General features: G+C 43.2%; 1 protein-coding gene across 1 annotated transcript in view; it reads left to right on the top strand.

Annotated features, from left to right (window-relative positions):
- LOC124789122 (cGMP-specific 3',5'-cyclic phosphodiesterase) overlaps positions 1-14653 on the top strand; it is a gene marked incomplete at its 3' end in the record, with an annotated part of 552400 nt that overhangs the window by 205677 nt on the left and 332070 nt on the right. Inside the window, exon 6 of the mRNA XM_047256412.1 lies at positions 485-574. Coding sequence (XP_047112368.1) covers positions 485-574 — 90 coding nt within the window. The remainder of the gene's footprint in view (positions 1-484; positions 575-14653) is intronic.

Raw genomic sequence — 14653 nt, forward strand, 5'->3', positions numbered from 1 at the left:
TTCATGGTTGATCTGTATTTAGTTTTTGACGGGGCCATCTTACCGCTGCATCTACATCGAGTTTCCCTTGTCAGTGATACAATAGGAACATGTTCATCACGCGAGAATATGAGAAACACGACAAATCAGTTGGTAAACGACTTCTGGAAACATAGAATTTAGAGTACAAAGCTGACGAATGTAATGAGTGGAAAAGTGTATAGGAAGTCTATACTTTGCATTGGACGGCAAATGGCTGGTGGTGATGATGATGATGGGTTATTAATTTGTGCGCTGAGATATCTCTACAACCTTCCACACTCTTTTTACTATAGTACTTATATGTATGCCCTTTACTTTTAATTCACCTGTTTTTTGTTGGGAAAGATACGAGGATAAATCACACCGATAATCTTAGAAATCATATCAATGTTGGTTGCTCTACCTAATATCTTTCCCCCGTACTGTACAGACAACACAACAGCGGCGTTTTCGTGTTTCGCAGGTGTTCCAGCGCTACCTCACCTTCTGCGGCATCGGCATCCAGAATGCGCAGCTCTTCGAGATGTCCGTGCTGGAGTTCCGCAGAAACCAGGTGAGGACTCGCCTGATCTCATCCGATCTGATCTGCAAGTGAAATCTCCCCTCCCCTTTCTCTCTCTACCGGCCAGCTTCATGTAAATCAATCTCATGCAAACCACGTCTGCTGAAGCTCCTGTTTTAATGGCCGTCGCTTTCAAAGTGCTGCGACCGTTCCCTACGCAACTTTGATGTCAATCCGGGCTGTGTGTGTCCCTAAGTCTCAACCACTGAACGAACCTCCGCCTCCGATTCAATAAAAATGGAACTCCCGTGCAAAAAAACAGCTTGAAACATCTCTTTACAAACGAGTTAGTGTAATACAATTTTGGCGATAATAATGTAAAACATTTATGGTTGAAGATCTAAAACCCAAAGTGTCTCAGTTTTATTAGTTTTAATTATATTTACACGGAAAAAAATTATGTTCCAAGATGTAAAACCCAAACTGTCCCAGCTTTAATAGTTTTAATTATATTTACACCGCAAGTGCTCTTATTATCAAACAGTGGATGACCATAGCCTCGGTAAACTGCACTCCGTTTAAATCAAAACCATGTCTTTTCGGGCCCAGTGTTTATGACGTCACATATCCTAAACTGTGAGTCGTACAATGATATACACTGACGGCAAAAACCCCAACACCAAGAAAAAAATTGATGTAGAGTAATGAAATTTCGGCAACGTACGCTGACGGAAAAAAATGGCAACTCTAGAAATAATTAATGTAGTATAACGAAATTTCGGGAATACATTTGTCTAGGTAATATACACTACTGGCCATTAAAATTGCTACAACACGAAGATGACGTGCTACAGACGCGAAATTTAACCGACAGAAAGAAGATGCTGTGATATGCAAATGATTAGCTTTTCAGAGCATTCACACAAAGTTGGCGCCGGTGGCGACACCTACAACGTGCTGACATGAGGAAAGTTTCCCTCAGATTTCTCATACAAATACAGCAGTTGACCGCCGTTGCCTGGTGAAACGTTGTTGTGATGCCTCGTGTAAGGAGGAGAAATGCGTACCATCATGTTCCCGACATTGATATAGGTCGGATTGTAGCCTATCGCGATTGCGGTTTATCGTATCGCGACATTGCTGCCCGCGTTGGTCGAGATCCAATGACTGTTAGCAGAATATGGAATGGGTGGATTCAGGAGGGTAATACGGAACGCCGTGCTGGATCCCAACGGCCTCGTAGCACTAGCAGTCGAGATGTCAGGCATCTCATCCCCATGGCTGTAACGGATCGTGCAGCCACGTCTCGATCCATGAGTCAACAGACGGGGACGTTTGCAAGACAACAACCATCTGCACGAACAGTTCGACGACGTTTGCAGCAGCATGGACTATCAGCTCGGAGACCATGGCTGCGGTTACCCTTGACACTGCGTCACAGACAGGAGCGCCTCCGATGGTGTACCCAACGACGAACCTGGGTGCACGAATGGGAAAACGTCATTTTTTCGGATGAACACAGGTTTTGTTTACAGCATCATGATGGTCGCATCCGTGTTTGGCGTCATCGCGGTGAACGCACATTGGAAGTGTGTATTCGTCATCGCCACACTGGCGTATCACCCGGCGTGATGGTATGGGGTGCCATTGGTTACACGTCTCGATCGCCTCTTGTTCGCATTGACGGCACTTTGAACAGTGGACGTTACATTTCAGATGTCTTACGACCCGTGGCTCTACCCTTCATTAGATTCCTGCGAAACCCTACATTTCAACAGGATAATGCACGACTGCATGCTGCAGGTCCTGTACGGGCCTTTCTGGATACAGAAAATGTTCGACTGCTGCCCTGGCCAGCACTTTGTCCAGGTCTCTCAACAATTGAAAACGTCTGGTCAATGGTGGCCGAGCAACTGGCTCGTCACAATACGCCAGTCACTACTCTTGATGAACTGTGTTATCGTGTTGAAGCTGCATGGGCAGCTGTACCTGTACACGCCATCCAAGCTCTGACTCAATCCCCACACGTATCAAAGCCATTATTACGGCCAGAGGTGGTTGTTCTGGGCACTGATATCACAGGATCTATGCACCCAAACTGCGTGAAAATGTAATCACATGCCAGTTCTAGTATAATATATTTGTCCAATGAATACCCGTTTATCATCTGCATTTCGTCTTGGTGTAGCAATTTTAATGGCCAGTAGTGTATTTAAGTGATTAACATCGCAAGCTCACTGGTTAATGTAAGCACGAGATAAGCCACTGCAAATGTAAACCGCTGGTACATTAGTACATCTACATCTACATTGATACTCCGCAAGCCACCCAACGGTGTGTGGCGGAGGGCACTTTACGTGCCACTGTCATTACCTCCCTTTCCTGTTCCAGTCGCGTATGGTTCGCGGGAAGAACGACTGTCTGAAAGCCTCCGTGCGCGCTCTAATCTCTCTAATTTTACATTCGTGATCTCCTCGGGAGGTATAAGTATGGGGAAGCAATATATTCGATACCTCATCCAGAAACGCACCCTCTCGAAACCTGGCGAGCAAGCTACACCGCGATGCAGAGCGCCTCTCTTGCAGAGTCTGCCACTTGAGTTTATTAAACATCTCCGTGACGCTATCACGGTTACCAAATAACCCTGTGACGAAACGCGCCGCTCTTCTTTGGATCTTCTCTATCTCCTCCGTCAGACCGTTCTGGTACGGATCCCACACTGATGAGCAATACTCAAGTATAGGTCGAACGAGTGTTTTGTAAGCCACCTCCTTTGTTGATGGACTAGATTTTCTAAGCACTCTCCCAATGAATCTCAACCTGGTACCCGCCTTACCAACAATTAATTTTATATGATCATTCGACTTCAAATCCGTATTAACTCCCACATTTTGAATGTAAGCATGCATTGTGTAGTACAGATGCCGGATGTCAGTTTGTGGAATGGAATTCCATTCCTTTGGCACTTGGTCAGTCAATACAGGGACGGTTAATGCTGCTTGCGAATGACGTGGGAGTTTTCGTCCGATGATGTCCCATGTTTGCTCGAATAGAGGCAGGTCTGGTGATCAAGCTGGCCAAGGCAATAATATATCGACACACTGTAGAGCATGTTGGGTTACAACAGCGGTATCGAAGCGAGCGTTATCCTGTTGGAAAACACACCTTGGAATGCTGTTCATGAGTGGCAGCACAACAGGTCGCATCACCAGATTGACGTACAGATTTGCAGTCAAGAGTGTGTGGGATAACCACCAGATAGCTCCTGCCACCATACGAAATTGCATCCTAGACCATAACTCCTGTTGTAGGTCCAGCGTGTCTAGTACGCAAACAGGTTGGTTGCAGACGCTCAGCTAGCATCCTCCTAAGCAACACAAGGCCATCAATGGCACCGAGGTAGAAGCGGCTTTCACTAGAAATGACAACAGACCATTCCGCCCTCCAATGAGTTCTCGTTTGACACCACTGAAGTCGCAAACGACGACGGTTTGGGTTCAATGCAATGCACACAAGACGGCGTCTGGCTCGGAACTTTCCTTAATAGTAACCAATTTGTAACACTTCGTCGTGTCACTGTGTTGACAACTGCTGATCAACCTGCTGCTGCAGATGCAGTATGATGAGTCAGAGCTATGCGCCGAATACGACGGTCTTCCCTCTCGGTAGTGACAGGTAGCCGTCCGGAGGCAGGAATCGTGGGCAGCGGCTTCATTCCTGCCAAGTCTTTCTGCAGTGTCGCGGGAGGAGCATCCAGCTTCTCGCAGACCTGCTATATGACGCCGTTCAAGCTCAGTGAGCTGTTGATAACGGCATCTTCGTCGTCTCAAAGGCATCTTAACTAACAACAAGAAGGCTTTCGACACCCTTCCTCACAAGCGTCTTCTAATCAAACTGCGTGCCTACGGAGTATCGCTTCAGCTGTGCGACTGTATTCGTAATTTCCTGTCAGAAAGGTCACAGTTCGTAGTAATAGACGGAAAGTCATCGAGTAAAATACGAGTAATATCCGGCGTTCCCCAAGCAAGTGTTATAGGTCCTCTATTGTTCCTGATCTATATTAACGACATAGGACACAATCTGAGTAGCCGTCTTAGATTGTTTGCAGATGATGCTGTCATTTACAGTCTTGTAAAGTCATCAGATGATCAAAACGACTTGCAAAATATTTAGATAAGATATCTGTATGGTGCGAAAAGTGGCAATTGACCCTGAATAAAGAAAAGTGCGAAGTTATTCACATAAGTGCTAAAAGAACTCAACTAAATTTCGGTTACGCGATTAGTTACACAAATCTGAGGGCTGTAAATTCAACTAAATACTTAGGGATCACAATTACAAATAACCTAAATTGGAACGATCACATACATAATATTGTGCGTAGAGCAAACCAAAGACCGCGATTCATTGGCAGAACACTTAGAAGGTGCAACATGTCTACCAAAGAAACTGCTTACACTACGCTTGTCCGCCATATTCTGGAGTACTGCTGTGCGGTGTGGGATCCGCATCAGGTGGGACTGATTGATGACATCGAAAAAGTACAAAGGAGGACAGCTCGTTTTGTATTATCGCGAAATAGGGGAGATAGTGTCACGGACATGATACGTGAATTGGAGTGGCAATCATTAAAACAAAGGCGTTTTTCGTTGCGACGGGATCTTCTCATGAAATTTCAATCACCAGTTTTCTGCTCCGATTGCGAAAACATTCTGTTGGCAACCACCTACATAGGGAGAAATCATCATCACGATAAAATAAGAGAAATCAGGGCTCGCACGGAAAAATTTAAGTGCTCGTTTTTCCCGCGAGGCGTTCGAGAATAGAATGGTAGAGAGACAGCATGAAGGTGGTTCCTTGAACCATCTGCCAGGCACTTTATTGTGAATAGCAGAGTAATCACGTAGATGTAGATTTAGATGTAGATCAACTCACAATGTACATTCTCAAAGATAACTAACGCTTATGACCGCTACAGCGCGTATTTAAAGCAAACTTAATTTTTATTGTCATAGCGGTGCTCTTAGCCCCACTCTAATGAGACTGGCACGAAATTTGAATGGACGTCAGCTTTCTGATGTAGAAATACGCCTACCAAATTTCGTTTATCTCAGAGAACTCCTGCCTACGACGGGATTTTCTTCCCTCAGTGCAGTTGTGCAGATACATTCAGTGGTATATGTGGTTATTGTTTGAAAATTGTGCTCCGAATAGAGTAGATAGTAGAGGAGTAGGGCCTAATAAATTTAAACTTCATGTCTGACGCCGAGGTTTTACTGCACGGACATCGAAAGTGTAGGAAGCATTAAACTTTTTTTCTTTGGATTATTTGTGGGGGTTTCAGCGAGGAAAAGTTTCGAAAAGTTTCGAAATTATGTCCAAAATTCGTTGCAAGTCGCAAAGGGCTCTCATTTTCAAATGCTGGACGACTACAGTGTGGGTAATTTGCGCGCCATGAGTTACCCCCTGCCCAAGACATGTACAATTTTCTAACCTTAATACCTGACATATTATGTTAAACCTGTAACGTAATATTATATTAACATCTCTTAATGAGCGCATTATGACATAATATCAGATTTTTAAATTCGGTCAGTAATTATATGAAATAATGAAAATCATATATTTTCTTGACTCTGAGAGTCATTACACAGACAAACTGTAATTGAAATTGGGTGAATTTTATCTGTTTAATAATACAAATAGCACTATTCATTCCTCACTTCATTTCTCTTCCTCGTTAATCCATCTTCACATCTCACTCTCTCCTCCTATCACCTCTGGACTCGAGGAAGGAAATTACACTTCCGAAAGCTAGGATGGTTTTCTTTCTACTTTTACATATGTGTCCACATCTGACCAGCCATTCTGTCTCGTAGTTCTATATTTCCTCTGCTGAATTTTCCATTTGATACGAACGCCCTCCGTTTGTAGCACTTCGTACATCAGCTAAGTTGTATGAGTTGCGCACAGACTCTCGGCAAAAGAAAAATATCATGAAAGACACTACGTGATAAAAGGTCAGTCTGTCTTATCTGTCGAAGAATGGTGTCACTCGGTCTGAACACTGAGGGATGTATTAAGTTTGGCTCCCTTTCTTTTTCTCAATAATTGACAGGGTGAATACAAAATCGCGACTCATCAAAGAACAAAACGCGGCTTTACTCGCCTGCTTCCTTCCGTTAACATCCACAGGTCTACATGTTCGGGTATTTAGGTGTTCTCTTACTAATCACATTATCGTCCTTCGTGGACATGAACTACAACCACAAAGACGACTGGTGTTATTTCCGTATCGGTATTTAGCGTCTCGCTGTGTTTTGCTAATTCGCTGCAGGTGAGTACCGTTCGGCGAGCTCTCGCTATTGCTCTGAGCAACAGGTAACGCCTGGCGTTCGCCACAGGCTGTAATCCGCCGTGGCCGATCAGGCCTTTGTACTCTTTGATTATCCCCCGCACTTTGAAAGGGAGCCCCAAGCGGTGAAATCACACAGCGGTTCACTGAAACAGCATGTGTGAGCAATTTAACTACAAACGGCTCACCAAGCAATAGATCCGGGCAAACTGTGTTACTCTGATACGGCATCAGTACGACCCGCATCAAACCAAACATTACTTCAACAGCTACACGAACTAGCCATTTTATTTAACTTTATTTATGACAACAAGTTTTTAATTTTTCATTTTCACACATTTTCTTTGTTGTACATATAGGCTTTGTGCAGCAATGGAACTTCAGGAAGCATAAATATAATACTAACTTCTTGGATGAATCACATCAAAATATGGTATGTAAAAGAAAATGCATGATAAGCTACCCCTAGTGATTACGATACTTTTATAGTACGCTGAGTAAATGAACACTATACCATACCTACTTCAGTGTTTCCACTCATTCACATGCTGGTATATGGTCGTCAATATCAACTCCAATAACACAACTGATTTCAGGAGCATCTTACGAAAGAATACGAAAATCGTGAGTTCAGTTCTGGTGCTCCCGATGTAAACAAACGTATGTGTCGACCATTGACGAATGCTCTGCTGTGAGTATAAAAATGTGCCAGAGATAAAAATAATAGTGAAAGAAGGAGCGACATGATACAGAATGAATGCAGTTGTATCTGGTTACAAGTAAGAAGTTAATTTACAACTGGGGGAAAACTAGGCAGCTAAGAAATTGTTGCATTACACAGGACAGCTGCAGCATTAAAAATACAATCGTCATGCTCTTGCTGACGAAAAATGTACGACTATTTTACGCTAACTGAAGAATAAAGATAACCCGAAACCTATCTTGGAATAAATAAAGTTAAAAAAAATGGCTGAACAGTGCAGCTTTTTTAAAGGTAATTTAGTCCCCACCCACAGAACTCAAAGGCCATTATCACGGACAAATTAATGTGTTTAACATCGACCGTCTTTGACAACGCACGAGAATCTTCTTCTTTGTGATTTATAACGATACCTCCTCGGGTATTTCAAGTATGAAATCTGAAGATACTATTGGACAAAAGCGTATTGTAAGAATAATATGCATATATCGTCTAGTATGATGTCATTATAGCAACTATGATTACGAAAGTTAATAAATCAGTAAATAAGGCTAGGAGAGTGTTTCTGCTAGATAGAGCAGATAAGCAGATACTAACATCTCTCTTAGACAGTGAAATGTCATCACTTAGTTCCAGTAACGTGGATGTAGAGGAATTACAGGCAAAGGCTAAACAGATTGTAAATCGTGGTCTGGAGAGTTTTGTGCCTAGTAAGTGGATAAAGGATGGAAAAGATCAACTATGGTTTCATAAGGACATTCGGCGGATGCTGAGGAAGCAGAGGCTGTTGCACTCTCGGTTCAAAAGGGAGCGCATAAATGACTACAAGCGAAGGTTAGTAGAGATTCGTGCGTCAGTGAAAAAACTATGCGCGAGGTGTACAACAATTACTGCCGTCACACCTTAGCAAAAGATCTGGCAGAGAACCCGAGAAAATTTTGGTCCTAGGTAAAATAGCTAAACGGATCCAAAGCTTCCATTTAGTCCCTTCTTCACCAGTCTGGTGTGGCAGTTGAAGATAGCAAATAGAAAGCCCAAGATTTAAATTTCATGTTCAAGAAATCGTTCACACGGGAGAATCGTTCAAACATATTGTCATTTGGCCATAGGACAAAGCCTCGTATGGACGACATAGGAATAAGTATCCCTGGTGTAGAAAACAACTGAAATATTTGAAAGCAAATAAATGCCCTAGTCCGAATGGAATCCCAGTTCCATTTTACCAAAAGTACTCTACGGTATTGGCCCCTTACCTAGCTTGCATTTATCGCGAATTTCTGGCCAAGCGCGAAGTCACAAGCGACTGGAAAAAAGCGCAGGTAACTCCAGTACATAAGAAGGGTAAAAGAACGGACCCACAGAATTAAAGACCAATATCCCCAACTTCTGTTTGCTGCAGAAGCCTTGCACATGTTCTCAGTCCTAATATAATAAACTTTTTTGAGATTGAGAAACTTATGTCCACGAATCAGCATGCTTTTGGAAAGCATCGCCCGTGCGAAACTCAGCATGCCCTTTTCTCACATGGTATGCTGCGAACAGTGGGTGAAGGGCAACAGGCTGATTCCATAATTCTAGATTTCCGGAAAGAATTTGACACGGTGCCCCATTTCAGGCTGTTAACGAAGGTACGGGCACATGGAACAAGTTAACTGATATGTGAGAAGCTCGAAGACTTCTTAAATAATAGATTCCAGTATGTTGTCCTCGACGGCGGGTGTTCACCGACGACCAGTGTACCGTCAGGAGTGGCCCAAGGAAGTGTGATGGGACCGCTGTTATTCTCTATGTACACTACTGGCCATTAAAATTGCTACACCAAGAAGAAATGCAGATGATAAACGGATATTCATTGGAAAAATATATTATACTAGAACTGACATGTGATTGCATTTTCACGCAATTTGGGCGCATAGATCCTGAGAAATCAGTACCCAGAACAACCACCTCTGGCCGTAATAACGGCCTAGATACGCCTGGGCATTGAGTCAAACAGAGCTTGGATGGCGTGTACAGGTACAGCTGCCCATGCAGCTTCAACACGATACCATAGTTCATCAAGAGTAGTGACTGGCGTATTGTGACGAGCCAGTTGCTCGGCCACCATTGACCAGACGTTTTCAATTGGTGAGAGATCTGGAGAATGTGCTGGCCAGGGCAGCTGTCGAATATTTTCTGTGTCCAGAAAGGCCCGTACAGGACCTGCAGGTCGTGCATTATCTTGCTGAAATGTAGGGTTTCGCAGGGATCGAATGAAGGGTAGAGCCACGGGTCGTAACACATCTGAAATGTAACGCCTACTGTTCAAAGTGCCGTCAATGCGAACAAGAGGTGACCGAGACGTGTAACCAATGGCTTCCCATACCATCACGCTTCAAATGTGCGTTCACCGCGATGTCGCCAAACACGGATGCGACCATTATGATGATGTAAACAGAACCTGGACTCATCCGAAAAAATGACGTTTAGCCATTCGTGCTCCCAGATTCATCGTTGAGTACACCATCGCAGGCGCTTCTATCTGTGATGCAGCGTGAAGGGTAACTGCAGCCATTGTCTCCGAGCTGGTAGTCCATGCTGCTGCAAACGTCGTCGAACTGTTCGTGCAGATGGTTGTTGTCTTGCAAACGTCCCCATCTGTTGACTCAGGGATCGAGAAGTGGCTGCACGATCCGTTACAGCCATGCGGATAAGATGCCTGTCATCTCGACTGCTAGTGATATGAGGCCGTTGGGATCCAGCCCGGCGTTCCGTATTACCCTCCTGAACCCAGCGATTCCATATTCTGCTAACAGTCAGTGGATCTCGACCAACGCGAGCAGCAATGTCGCGATACGATAAACCGCAATCGCGATAGGCTACAATCCGACCTTTATCAAAGTCGGAAACTTGATGATACGCATTTCTCCTCCTTACACGAGGCATCACAACAACGTTTCATCAGGCAACGCCGGTCAACTGCTGTTTGTGTATGAGAAATCGGTTGGAAACTTTCCTCACGTCAGTACGTTGTAGGTGTCGCCACCGGCGGCAACCTTGTGAGAATGCTCTGGAAAGCTAATCATTTGCATATCACAGCATCTTCTTCCTGTCGGTTAAATTTCGCGTCTGTAGCACGTCATCTTCATGGTATAGCAATTTTAATGGCCAGTAGTGTACATTGTACATAAATGATTTGGCGGACAGGGTGGGCAGCAAACTGTGGTTGTTTGCTGACGATACCGTGGTGAACGGTAAGGTGTCGAAGTTGAGTGACTGCAGGAAGACACAAGACGCCTTAGACAAAATTTCCAGTTGGTGTGATGAATGACAGCTAGCCCTAAATGTGGAAAAATGTAAGTTAATGCGGATGAGTAGGAATATCAAACCTGTAATGTTCGGATACATTACTACTAGCGTCCTGCTTAACAAAGTCATGTCGTTTGAATATCTGGGCGTGACGTTGCAGAGCGATACGAGGGAGAACGAGCATGTGAGAACTTTGGTAGGGAAGGCGAATGGTAGACTTCGGTTTATTGGGATAATTTTAGGAAATAGTGGTTCACCTGTAAAGGAGACCGCATATGGTACGCTGGTCCTTTGAGCACTGCTAGAGTGTCTGGGGTCCGTACCACGCCGGACTGAAGGCAAACATCGAAGCAGACCAGAGGCGGGCTGCTAGATTTGTTACTCATAGTTTCCAACAACACGTAAGTGTGACAGAGATGCTACGGGAACTCAAATGGGAATCCCTGAAGCGGAGACGACGTTCTTTTCGAGAAACACTGTTGAGAAAATTTAGAGAACCAGCATTTGAAGCTGCAGTCTAAGTATTCTACTGCCGGCAACATACATTGCACGTAAGGAGCACGACGATAAGATACGAGGTACTAGGGATCGTACGGAGGCATACACACAGTCGTTTCTCCCTCACTCTATTTGCAAGTAGAACGGGAAGGGAAATGACAAGTAGTGGTACAGGGTACAATCCGGCACGCACCGTACGGTGCCTTGCGGAGCATCTATGTAGATATAGATGTAGAATCATCTTGGATAAAAATATTTAACTTCACAATATACACATTCGTTCACGGACTTTGTTTTAAACAATCCACAATTCTTCTCGAAATAAAGTAAGGATAGTTGCAAAGTTATAGATTGTGGTTAGCTCAGAAATAGAAGAGTAACATTGGCGCTAAAATAATTCATTTATTTACTGACATAGAGACTTGACAGACAGGAAAGCTAAATTTCTAACAGGGATACAAACTTTGTTTATGGACACCTGCTTCTATAGATTTTTAACTTACATACTTACTAACTTCAGCTGTTTAATAATGTTTTAAACTATTATCTGTATTCATCTATAAAGCGTTACTGTGTAGCCATATTTAAAGATTATATCGGGCACGCTTTCTGTTTCGTAGACCCATAGTGAAGATGTTCTCGAGGATACGGAATATGTCAATGAAACTAAAACATAATGCTTGTTTACGAAAGCTCACAGGACACAGTATATCCTTCGTCTGACGGGTACTGGGACAGCAGCTGCTATATTCTGTACAACATTTCTAATACTTTCCGCTGTATGTATTAATTTTTATTTAATTGTGACCGTTTTTGGTTGTACAACTAACCATCTTCAGGACCCTCTGTAACTAATTAACCTAAAGACATCACACACATCCAGGGCCGAGGCAGGATTCGAACCTGCGACCGTAGCGGTAGTTCTTAGAATATGTGAAGATAATTCGTCCCTTTAAGTCAGACAGAACACCATTATACTTCCAGTAAAGGTCGAGAATCTTGGTTGTCTTTCGTCTGTGGTATGTGCGACTGTACGGCAGCAACTTAAATGGTAGTAGGAAGTAAGGTCTTAAGATAGTTGTTCGGTTGGTTTAAAGGAGGGGGGAGGAAGCAGACTGCTTGGTCATCGGTCCCTTATTCCTATAAAACAAATCCAGGAGGGAGACAATAAAACAAACAAGACTTTTCACACAGAACCTGGAGAAAAGAAAAAAATCACAAGAACTACAGAAAGGCAACAAACACCACAATGGACAAAAGAAGACAAGAAAACCACAGAGAGACACCAGAAACAGATAGAAGAATTAAAACAGTAGAGCAGACGTTATCTCAAGACCTTACTTCCTACTACCAATTAAATTGATGCCATACGCCCGAACATATCACAGACGAAAGACACCGAAGATTCTGGACCTTTACTGCACAACGGTGTTCTCCCATTCAAAATGTGGATACCTTATGTTACAGAGGCTCAATAAGATGGCGACTTCTACCACCGAAGCTGGTCGCATTCCTATAACACTTCCTGTAACATTACTGGAAATGTAGCGATCTAGACTGAAGTTTACAAGAAATAATCAGTCCTGATGACATGTTTTTTTTAAGGATTAACTTTCATGGTAGCCAGTTTCAATCTTGACGATCTTCACTATGCCATTACAGATATCTGAAATGTGAGTGACATTTCCGATAGAGGGAATCAGGAACAAAAACGAAACAAATGGTACTAACATGTACAAGCACAGTAAAAGTTGTAAAAACATACAGAACATTTATATCATTCGGGGGTGTGAAGAGACGATAGGTCGAGCACGATCGTATGTCAAGAGGCACGTTCGTGGAATGTGGAATGGCGTAGGAACGCTATGCCTTAAACAGGTGAAGCTCCAGCCATCGGCTACTGTATGACCATGGAAGGAGCTTATGAAGCTTTTCATACGATCACGACGTATTAAAAAACCTAGAATAATCAGTCTGGGAGCCGTGTAAAAGAAAAAGTATGAAATAGCAGCTTAAAATACTTCAAAATTAGCCCCTGTAAACATTAGTCACATTCTAAAAGAAAATAATTAAAATCTTTAGCCAACGAATAAATATTGGTTGGATAAATAACAACTGCCACCTATGAGTACTATGCGGAAGTAATGACAAAATCGTGGAAATGTGATCTCTGTCGTTACTTCCACGGATGACCCTGCTGAATACAAAAATTACTGTTCAGATAAGAATTACCTTCATAGCCTGGTACTTATTAATTAGCGCGTAGAATATGTGAAGATAATTCGTTCCTTTAAATCAGACAGAATCGATGTAACACACAAAGCTCAAACAGCAACACCGTAAGCAAAATTCATCACCTAATGACAACGAAAGGAGCTTCAAATATAATGAAAATGTGTATATGAGGTTACAGATGAGGTAGTCAAAGTGCATCAGATGAATGACAACCAGAACGTGTTATTTGTTGCATCCAGTCACGTGTTAACATCTCTCATACGTAATCACTTTCAATTCATTGTTTATATCACATTATGTACCAGTAAACACTTTATCAGATGTTATTAATATGTATGACAGCCAATAATCTTTCAATATGCAGCACACATTTGCATAACAACAGCCGGCTGTCCTTTAACAAGTGACATGTACGCATAGAGTTGCTGATTTTTGTTACAAGTGCTGTACAAAATACGCAACAATTTGTGAAACGTTTAGGGCTATAAGGCTTATTGAGGACGACCGTTGCTGGGAGTAGTTCGGCACAGGTTGTTGGGGTATAAGTGTAGACATTTCTCCTGATTACTGGAGACAGTGTGCTGAACAACATTACATCAGTATTTACTATCTTTGCAGACTCATAATTGCAGCTATTAGTAGTAGTATGTTTTTAAGTTGGTTAGTACCTCCAAGTACATGTGGCGCAAGCAAGCTGTCAATATTTATACACTGGGGGTTTTCGTAACAGCGTGAAAAACTGTGCCGGCCGCGGTGGTCTCGCGGTTCTAGGCGAGCAGTCCGGAACCGCGCTACTGCTACGGTCGCAGGTTCGAATCCTGCCTCGGGCATGGATGTGTGTGATGTCCTTAGGTTAGTTAGGTTTAAGTAGTTCTAAGTTCTAGGGGACTGATGACCACAGATGTTAAGTCCCATAGTGCTCAGAGCCATTTGAACCATTTTTTTGAAAAACTGTAATAGGACATAGAGAATGCTCCACTGAACAATTTGAGATAGGGAACCTGGGGTCGGAGAAGCCAGCTTAAGAATACACGGATTTAAACTAGTCTACCGC

This window comes from Schistocerca piceifrons, chromosome 3, assembly GCF_021461385.2.
Source record: "Schistocerca piceifrons isolate TAMUIC-IGC-003096 chromosome 3, iqSchPice1.1, whole genome shotgun sequence".
NCBI lineage: Eukaryota > Metazoa > Arthropoda > Insecta > Orthoptera > Acrididae > Schistocerca > Schistocerca piceifrons.